At 34.0% G+C, this 10,406-nt stretch overlaps 1 protein-coding gene across 1 annotated transcript; it reads left to right on the top strand.

The window, feature by feature from the left end:
* Positions 1–5,236: 5,236 nt before the first annotated feature.
* LOC105163638 (protein CHUP1, chloroplastic) lies at positions 5,237–8,618 on the top strand. The gene is made up of 5 exons (XM_011082066.3): positions 5,237–5,431; positions 5,566–5,822; positions 5,951–6,009; positions 6,457–7,221; positions 7,524–8,618. The coding sequence occupies exons 2-5, from the start codon at positions 5,648–5,650 to the stop codon at positions 8,421–8,423; spliced, it is 1,899 nt and encodes a 632-aa protein (XP_011080368.1). The 5' UTR covers positions 5,237–5,431; positions 5,566–5,647; the 3' UTR covers positions 8,424–8,618.
* The last annotated feature ends 1,788 nt before the right edge of the window (positions 8,619–10,406 follow it).

The raw sequence follows: 10,406 nt of genomic DNA, 5'->3' as shown, positions 1-10,406 counted from the left end.
CGATATTTAGATCTTATAATGATGAAGTCATGAGTTTGATTCTCATCAATATATAAATATTAATTTATTTTAATATTAATTGTTGATATATTATAATAATATTTATTAGTTCATATATTTAATATTAATAAAAAAAATAGTTAGTAGGAGTCCTTTATAATTGTAAAGATAGAAATATTGGGATTTCTTTATTGGCTAGGACAATTAATGGGCTAAACATGATACTTAAAGATGCTCGTTGCTTTGTTTTGTTTTATTTATTTATTTTTTTAATGAAAAGAAACTTTAGAAAGGTTGTGAGTAGCCAAAGGAATCCTTAATAAAAAAGAAAAAAGGGAAAAAAAGGTCCCACTTTTTATAAATAAAAATACTTTTTCTTTAATTGTGATGTTTATTATTTTTTTGTCATACTATAGTGGAACAATAAAGCAAAAAAAAGATTAAAGTATAAATTACATATATTCGAAAAACCCTCATCACGACTTTGATATTTACTTGTTGGTATATTCGCCTTTCAAGAATTTTCATAAAATCGCATTAAATTTGAAAATTATAACGAAAGTACCTTTTGGAGTATGCTTCTAATTAACTAGTGCGTGTGGTATAGATAAATATATGTATAAAATTAAAGTAAATTAATAATAATAATAATATTTTAAATTTAAATTTATCATTATTTTATATTTTTATGTATATTTTTGTACTTATAAAGAAATAAGTATAATATATATATATGAAGTGATGTTAATTTCATTATATTTTTTCCTTCATAAGTACAAAATTATTAAATAATGAATAAAAATAAATATGACGTGAAAGATTTCTTAAAAATTTAGGATACCATACGATATTGATACGAATACATATTATTTTTTGTATATATTCTCATGAAATTACAGTATGTAGAATGAAAAATATTAAAATATATAACACCACGAAGGAAAGATTGAAATCCAATAATAAGATAAAAACATAAAATACCATGTTCTATATCTAAGGTCTTAGCCAAAATATATAGATTAAAAAATATAAATAATTATTCATTTTCAATTAATTAAAGTATGTAAAAAATTAAAAAATTATAATAATTAAAGATAGTTAAATCATCATGACCATTTGAGATTTTTAAGTAATTCCATCCACAAATAAAAGGAGAATAATAGAAAGAAGCGGAAGAGAGATTGGAAAAAATAGAAAAGAGAGGGAAAGGAGAAGGGAAGAAAGGTAATGAAATGGTTCACTTTCATATGAGTAGAGTAGTAACATTATGTTTGGTTTAATTTCTTTTTTTTTTTTTTGTTGTTTTATTTTGTTTTGTGGAGATAGAGAGAGAAAAATAAAGATAAATAAGTATGTGTTAGAGATGATAGGTATGCTTGAATTTATTTTTGGAGATATTTAAAATAAATATTGTATGTTTAGTTTTGTATTTTGAAAGACAAAAATTACTGTTTATTATTAAATTATTGTCAAATCATGTCTTTTTTATATATACTTGTATATATGTGTGTGTATAGAGACGATTCAAAATAATTTAAAATAAGTGTTGTATGTTTGGTGTTGTATTTTGGGAGACAAAAGTTACTGTTCATTGTCAAATAATTATCAAATCATGTCTCTCTTATATATTTTATATATGCATATATATAGGTATTGTATGTTTAATATTGTATATGTCTCCTTTATATAATATTTATATATATGTGTGTTTATATATATTGTATATTGAAAACCCATAACTAGAAATTCACACAAATATGATGTAAAGAAAAAAGTAGGCAAACGTTAAGTGTGTTTTGACCCGTCTCAGGAATCCCCCAAAAATAAAACAAAAAAGGTTTGATGAAATTATATAATCCTTGGATGAAGGTATGAAATTGTCAATTTTGTTTTTCTAGTATTTTTTTTTATTTTTTTAAAAAATTAAAAACTTAGAGAAAAATCAAAAGGGGTGGATGGAAAAATTTTAAAAATTATAAAAAAAATTATCCATTCAATCCATAAAAAAGTTCAAAAAATTTAGAAATAAATAATATTATAATTTTTAATCCACAAGGATATTTTGGTCAGTTAATCACAAAAAATAGATAAAAACTTAACGAATTAGGTTAATTGTTAGAAGTCCGTTAAAATAAAGAGGGTATTAATAATTTTTCAAAGGATGAGAGGATATTCATAAATATGTCAAACCTTAGAGTAGATGATTGTAATTCATCCTTTCTCATAATTATGTCATAAATCTCCATTGTTAGTAAGAAAAAGGGTAAAACACGGTACTTATCAAGAATGTAAGAAAGCAGAGTGTAACAATGTTCCATGACCTTTGCGAAAATGGATCTCATCTCATAATTATGTCATAAAGGAATAGTATTCATTGATCATTTCCAAGTATGCAGTTACGTTTGTTGGGATTCAAGGTGGGAAGTGGCTCATCATGCATCCTAATAAGAAAATATCCTAGAATTCTGAATAATCAAGGAAAATGCAGCAAAAATGTCTTTCATGCGACAGCTTTGTGATAAATGTAGACATAAGCATTCTCGCACGTAGTTCTATCAAGCAACGCAGGAAGAGAGGCGAGAAGACAGGAAACCTTCTTTCCACGAACTACACCGCCAGGAATCACCCTATATACTTACCGCCTGCAAGGAATTAATAGTCCCTCTGGAGCAAGGAATCCAGGCTCGTCGAAACCCTTCACGAGGATGGCGGCGGCGTACGTGGAGATGAACGCCTTCAAGTGATCGTCGACGTAACTCTGCCACGACTTTGTTATCCTTCTTCTTGTTGTAATTTATTTTTTTTCTGACAAAGAAAATCTTTTGTCTACTTCTCTTGATTTGATTGTCACCAACTTTTGTGTTCTTGAGCTGTTGGACATGTACACGACAGGAGGAGGAGGAGTGAAGGAGGGGTATGTGGGGACGTGCTGGCCGTAGATTTTGACGTGATTGAGTCAGTGCCCTTCACATTCACTTAGATCTTAGACTTGCAACTTGTTAGGCTTTATGTTAACACCCTTACAATATATATTACAACGCTTGAAAAGTGTATCCTATAACTTTAAAAGATGGCTTAACTTACATTACAATAACACTCTTAAGTAATATATTTATAATTTTATCAATAACAAATATGAATCTGTATATAATCTCAATCTTATATCATAGTCGTGGTCAGCCCCTGCATGCCCCCTATATAATTATTATCATTATAAATTCTTGATGAAAGTCAATTGTTTATATGAATTATTAGGAAAGTTATTGACAACACTGTGAATTAATGAAATGGTCATGGAATTAAAATATTTTTAAATTCATATCATCAAACATTCGATAGTTTGAGTTTGGATGATATAGCTAGGAAAAGTTGGTTCCTTTTCTGCAAGATATGTATCTCAAGACTATCGAGATTGAAAAGTTTGAAACGTGTTAGGCTATCGAGATTGGTTGGTTGCAACTTGGCAGGAGATAGGAGATCTAATTCACTTGAGGTATCTTGAATTGAGGGAAATTCCCATACAAGAACTCACAGAAACGTTGCATCTTCAAAGTTGTGGGAAACTCTGTGCTCTTCCTCAAGGAATTCACAAACTAATAAACCTACGGCACCTCCTAATAGGTGTACAAGTGTTTCCTCAAAATTAACCGGTCTTTGGACATTGTAATGTTTCAGAGCTGGACGTGGATATTTTGGAGTTGAACTTATTCATCTTGGGGGACATGAGAATGAATGTTCTTGAACTGCCTCCAAACCTGCGAACTCTACAGTTGGATTATTACATTGCAACAGGTTCCCCAAGTGGATCACATCCTTCAATTATCTCAGAGAATTCTGCATTAACAACTATAGAAACTGTTCATCTTTGCCTCTTTTGGGCAATCTGCCAATGTTGGAAGAGCTTTCTGTATATCATATGGAAGACTTGGAATGGGTTTGCAATGGATTCTTGGGGATCAAAGAGAATGTTGATGAACCATCATCATTCAAAGTTTCCCATGTTGAAGAAGTTACCTTTTGATCGTTGCGACAAATGGGAAGAGTGGAAAGATATATCAGAGGAAGTGACACAGTTTCAGCATAATGCCCAATCTCTGTAGGCTACAAATCACTGACTGCGGTTGGTTGAAGTACTTGCCGCATCGCCTCCTCCCGCCCACATCTTCGCTCCAGACTTTGTATGTAGAAGAGTGTCAATTTTTAACCCTGCGTTATAAGGAAAGTTGGGGACCATGACAACCACTTCATTTCTCATATTCCCAACCTCAGTATAGTGTTCGAGAGTAAATACTATGGATGTTATTATGACTATAAGTATGGGTATTATTAAGACAGAATATGTCAGTTGGTGTACGAGGAATGATGCCTTTCATCCTTGGAGGTGCATCTTTGGTGTTTGGATTTATTTTAGACGATTTAGAGTGTTTGTGTGTGAAAATAAAGAGGAAATGCCAAAACATAAGTGGATTGTTTTGGTGTCTAATGTAATATGTTTAGTTTTATTTTTATATATTGGACGGGATTATTCTATTATTAGATATGGGTTTTTGCACTTTGTTTATGACCAAATAATAATCTTATTACATATAATGAAGATGTAGACAAACATCTAATGTTGATTACACCAATCGAGACGCAAGCTACATTATATATTAAATAAAGGGGTCAATAGCAATTTACCCTCATGTGATATTGAAAATGAGCACATCACACCCTTATAAAAAAAATATAGCAATTTACCTCATATACTTTTTTAAAATGAAGCAATTTATCTCTTTATACAGGGAGGTAAATTACTTCATTTTAAAATCATAGGGGGATAAATTGTTGTATTTTAAAAAATATAAGAACATAAATCGCTATTTATTTTTTCATAAGCGGTAATTTGCTCATTTATAATATCACAAAGGAGTTGTTTGCATTTTTTCCTTAAATGAAGTATGATGGAAGCAAACCACATGATAAATACAAATCCATTTATTTATAATTAACTTTACATGATCAAATGAAATTAGAGTTAAAATCTTGGGAGATAACTATGCATTCACAATATACCCTGGTAAAGTAATTAAGGCCATTCTATCACATTTGCACAAGAGAAAAATGAATGTCAAATGTCCAATTATTGCTTCATGCGACATTGGACAAGTATGTATAATAGATGCCCATTTTTATGGTTATGGGTCAATCCAACTTGTCGTCCTAATCGGAGTATATATATAAATGCCACCTCAAGAAAACCAACTGATTCAGGTTGTGATTCGAAATCGTGAATGAATGAATGAGAAAGAAGCATTGATTGAAACATACACACATTCTTAACCTGAACAACAACCTGAAATCTTGTTCCCCCACCCCCTCCACCTTCATCTATTGGTGGGAATTCATCAACACGACATTCAATGTGGAAGGCAAAATTGTTGTTCCATCCGTAAGTCCCCTTTTGTCCAACATTTCTGGGATTCTTGAATGCTGTTTCAAGATTGGATCTTGATTATGTTTCTTCTTTAACGGGTTTTGTTCTCTCTCTCTAACTCTCTTTCTGTATATGTGTGTGTGTTTCAGATTGGAGTTGATGATGATTGAGGGGGTGTATCGTATGCAGTAACACATATACGTATGTGTTTGCTGCATATGATTGAAAAAAATGAATTTCGAGTCACTCCAGATGGTGGTGACGGAGAGGCGGGAACTTCCAATAAGACCCGTCTTCTTGAAATTTGGTGTTGCTTTGGCAATTTCTCTCGGTGGGGTCATTTATACCTTTTCCAGAACCAAAAGAATCAAAACCTCCAAATCAAAATCTTTAAAGCTTTCTTCAGGTCAGCCCTTTTATTTTTTTTTTCCTCCTTAAAAATTAAATCTTTACTCATGGGTTATTTTCTGTAAATATTTTGTTTCCCTTTTGTCAAATATTTTGATTCACATGTGTTGTGTGCTTGATTCACAGGTAATGGAAGCCAAATTGATTTGATAGGGGCGCTCAGGGATGATGATCTTGCTTTGCAGGTAACATTAAGCTCCTGGAATTGTCAAGTTCTTGAAAATAATTAGAACATTCCTTAGAATTTAATATTGGGATGAATTTTTGGCTTTTTTTTGTTCAATTTTCTCACTGGAATTTGAATGTATGGTTTTGAATCATGGTTAATATATAGAAATTAGTTGTTATTTGAAAAGGGTATTAGTGAGCAAGTATTCTTATCTTGATTTTTGATTAGTATCGCCAGCACCTGTGTTTGGTTTCATTTTCATTCTCAATTTTCGGTGTTCCTTTTACAAGGGTGGTGTTGTGTTTGTGTTGATTTTTGAATGGAAATGAAAATGTGTTGGGATCTGAATTGCAAATACTAACTTTGTTTGAGTTAAGTGATATTTAACTCATCATGGATCCCCATTGCCTTACTGGGACTTTGGATCTGTGAGGTTTGAACCGTTCTCGTTTCATTGCTGCAGAATACTTTTCTCCAAAAGGTTGCTTCTAAAAATTCCATCGAAGATGTCTCGTCCAGTGGTAGACACAGTGGAGAAAAAGATGGTTTCCTCTTGCCGGAATTCAATGAGCTTGTCAAGGAATGCAACATATCTCTGACAACAGACGGCATTTCTCCAATGAAGAATGAAGGGTGTCTGGTTTTGGACGCAGAGAAGAAATCTGCTGAGCACGACGAGCATGACATAGAGACTAGAAAACTAAGAAGCAAAATTAGACTTCTTGAAGAAAGAGAGAGGAAGCTGGAGATTCAATTGATTGAGTATTATGGCATTAAGGAGCAGGAAGCGGCAGTAATAGAGCTCCAGAACCGGCTAAGATTAAACAATATGGAGGCTAAACTTTACAACCTCAAGATTGAGTCCTTGCTGTCCGATAACCGGAGACTAGAGGCGCAGTTGGCTGATCATGCGAAAGTTGTGATGGAGCTCGAAACTGCAAAAGCCAAGATAAAGCTGCTGAGGAAGAAATTTCGGTCTGAGGCGGAACAGAATCGGGAGCAGCTTTCAACACTTAAAGAAAGAGTAATGAAATTGCAGGAGTTGGAAAAGAAGGCTGATGAACTCGATCGGGACGTGGAAGTGTATCAACAGGAAAAGGAGGAATTGAAGGAAGAGTTGGAGGAGATGAAGAAGTCAAATGAGGGCCTGAAGCAGGAAAATTCGGATTTGACTCAGAAGTTAGAGTATCTACAAATGCTTGCTGCTTCTGCTTTGGACAATGAAGAGGTAGTTTTCTATGTTCATGATTCCTTTTAAAGAATAATTACACTAACAACTCCTGAGATTGGTGTCAAAAGATTCTTGCGCTTTTGAAAAACTCCGTTGCGTCCCCTACAGTCATGCTTTATACTGCAGATTCCTGGCTGAAGATGGGATGGTTACGTAGAATTTGTAGAACATGACTGTAGGGGCCGTCACTGTATGTCAAAATTTGACGAGCGCCAGTATAGTTATCTCTTCCTTTGGTTTATTTAAGTTTCTGAAGGATTGAGCATTTGTATGACTCCACAGGATATTTTCTGTATCAGGTACAAGAACTTAAACAAGAGAGTCAGCGCTTGAAACAATTAAATGAAGATTTGACAAAAGAAATGAAGCGAGTCCAAGCTGATCGTTGCACTGATATAGAAGAGCTGGTCTATCTCCGGTGGGTGAATGCTTGTTTGCAGTTCGAACTGAAAAATCAGCAGACAGTTACAGGTAAAACCGATGGCAGGGACAGCAAGACAGTAAACCCCAAGTCTGAAGAGAAAGCGAAAGCAAATAAAGATAGGTCTGGTGAAAAAGCGATGGATTTACCGGAGACCGATTCTGACCAATGGTCGCCTTCCCAGGCTTCTTGTCTAACGGACTCTGGTGAACGTGATGACTCGTCTGTTGATAAAGTACCAGCTAACAAGCCGAACCATTCTGGCAAATCAAAAGCCTTTGCCAAGTTGAAGAAACTACTACGAAGGAAAGGCAGTCCTCGTCGTCTCCACACACCAAGCACGCCATTGGCAAGAGCAGTGTCTGTGGACGACATTGCAGGTAGATATTCTAGATACTTTCAGTCAGGTTTTGCAGCACTTGCCGACTCTGGAACTGATGATCTCACAAAGACGGCAAGGGATTCATGTGGGGGTTCGTCTAGACGTTCTCTGGATCTGCCGAGATCTTATTCCCCAGGTCAAAAGAGCAGCATTACAGGAGAAATTAGCAGCAACAGCTCAAGAAGAATCAGTGATGACAGTGCCTCAAGTATATTCACAAGAATCAACTCGTTGACTGAAGATGACAACGACATGTGTCCAGGTGTTCACGATGCTCAGAACGACGCCAAAACCGAATTGGCAAAATTGGTCGATGCTCAAAACTCCAAGAACGAAAAATATGCTGAAGCTGTGAAGAACGCTCGTACGGTATCACTTCCAAGGAGATCAACGTAGTCCATATCTCGTTGACAGTTTCTTGCATAGAAAAGTTGGTGGAAAGGGCTGTAGTTATGCAAGAGGATTGTTCTAACTTGTAATAACTGTAGCTAGTTTGAGCGATTTTCACAGTTGAAATGTACATATGTATAATAACAAAGATGTTAGAAATTAAAAAGAGATGTAAAGAAAAAACATTACTAAGACAAAAAGGTGGCTTTTTTGTGTTATGGATTTTACAAATCTTTGCAATATCAAGTTATATGATTTTTGTTTTTTATTCTTTTTGTAAGGTGTACTGTGTGTAATCTTATACACAACTGCATATAAGTTCCTCCCTATAATATAATTTTTAACTTTACACTTCTTATTAAAATATTACGGAAATATTAAAAAAATTTAAAAAAATGAAATTTTATAAGTTATTCTTAATTTTCATTAACAATAAAAAAATAGTTACAAGACTAGAATGATTGAAACTATAATACCGGCATAACAACAATATTTATAAATCTTGGTCAAAAGGATAATATAAGATTGATCATCGATTTGTTTGGAACAAAATTGTAATTTTAGAATGCTTAATCGGTGTTCTAGTATAAATAGTTCATGAGTGATCTTTTATTTGTAATTGACTCGAAGTAATCCTAGTAGTTATCGATTTTGAGCAATTGCGGACGTAGAAAGTTTCTCGAAACATAAATTTAGTATCCTACAACTATTTTTCCTTTCATATCTATAATATTGTTCACTAAGTCTGAAATTCAAATTCGAAAGTTTATAGTTGATCAAGTTTCACTTAATTGTTACATGATGCGTGCAACAAATAACTTTCAAGCTCAAGACCAAATAAGGCCAAATCCAAGCCAAGAAATCAGCCTCCATTCGCTCAACCCAACAGGCACAAATCCTATCGGCCCAAGCACAATTGACAAACAACAAGGATAACAGGCCAATCAGTCTAGGGTTGCCACTTTTCTAAAAGGGCAATGCTGAAATATAAGGTCTGTACCAACGGATTCAACACCTTATAATAAAACCGATCGTTAGTCGTATTCTATACATTCTAGGACACATCATCCTAAAAAGGTACCAGGGGGGACGCTGATGTCAACTGGATTCGGTTGAGGGAAGATAAGGATAACTAAAATTCCTATATTTTTCATTGAATTGGAAGGATTTATTTTTGCTAGCATATCTCTTAGAGGATAACTCCAAAAGCTGGATAACAATCATCTCTAGAAAATAGACATTCCAAAAATTTTAAAAGTATCTCAACCACTTCCAATCGACCATTAAGTTTCTCAAAATCTCTGCTCCTATAAATGGTCTCGGTAAGTATACAAGGCAACTAATCTAACTAAGCTCACACACACAGTAAGGCTGCTCGGTTATCTCTCCATTTCCAGCATTTCCCTGGTGAACTTTCACACTTTTCTACATTTTCAGCACTCTATATTCAATTTTACATAATTTATTTCATCACAATCTCACATTTCTCCTTGATTTCCTCATTTTATTTCATCGAATTTCTTACTGACATAAGCATCAGATTGGTAACCTCTATTTTGCGGGTCAATCCTCTGATAACTATAAAATTTTTTATCAGGATCCTTAAATCCATTTGGTGTTTCTAGATCCCGATATGCATCATTACACCTTTTGTGGAAAATCTTGAACTAAAGTCATGAGAAATAACTAGTTGTGACAATGGATGAGATAATGGCCCTTTGAGGAGAACACCCCTCTCTATGCTAGAACCAAAACCATTGTACCACAGAGAGAAGCTTTTTCATGACTTTAATGTTCCTCCTTCTATTATTGATCCATCAGTCTGGCCTTCTGAAACCAAATCTCTCTCTCACGAGTACCTTAGTGAAATTATCATTGCGGTTGTCACCGCAACCCTCTAAGACCCTTCCGTTCCTACTCCAAGCACCAGAGTAGGTCAAACGACTTTCCCTACTGCTGACCCCCCAACTCCATTCTTTAAAGCAGACC

The sequence above is a fragment of the Sesamum indicum genome, linkage group LG1 (assembly GCF_026168435.1).
Source record: "Sesamum indicum cultivar Baizhima isolate 11 linkage group LG1, ASM2616843v1, whole genome shotgun sequence".
Taxonomy (NCBI): Eukaryota; Viridiplantae; Streptophyta; class Magnoliopsida; order Lamiales; family Pedaliaceae; genus Sesamum; species Sesamum indicum.
The sequence above is the reverse complement of the archived record's forward strand: the minus strand, read 5'-3'. Positions and strand labels throughout refer to the sequence as shown.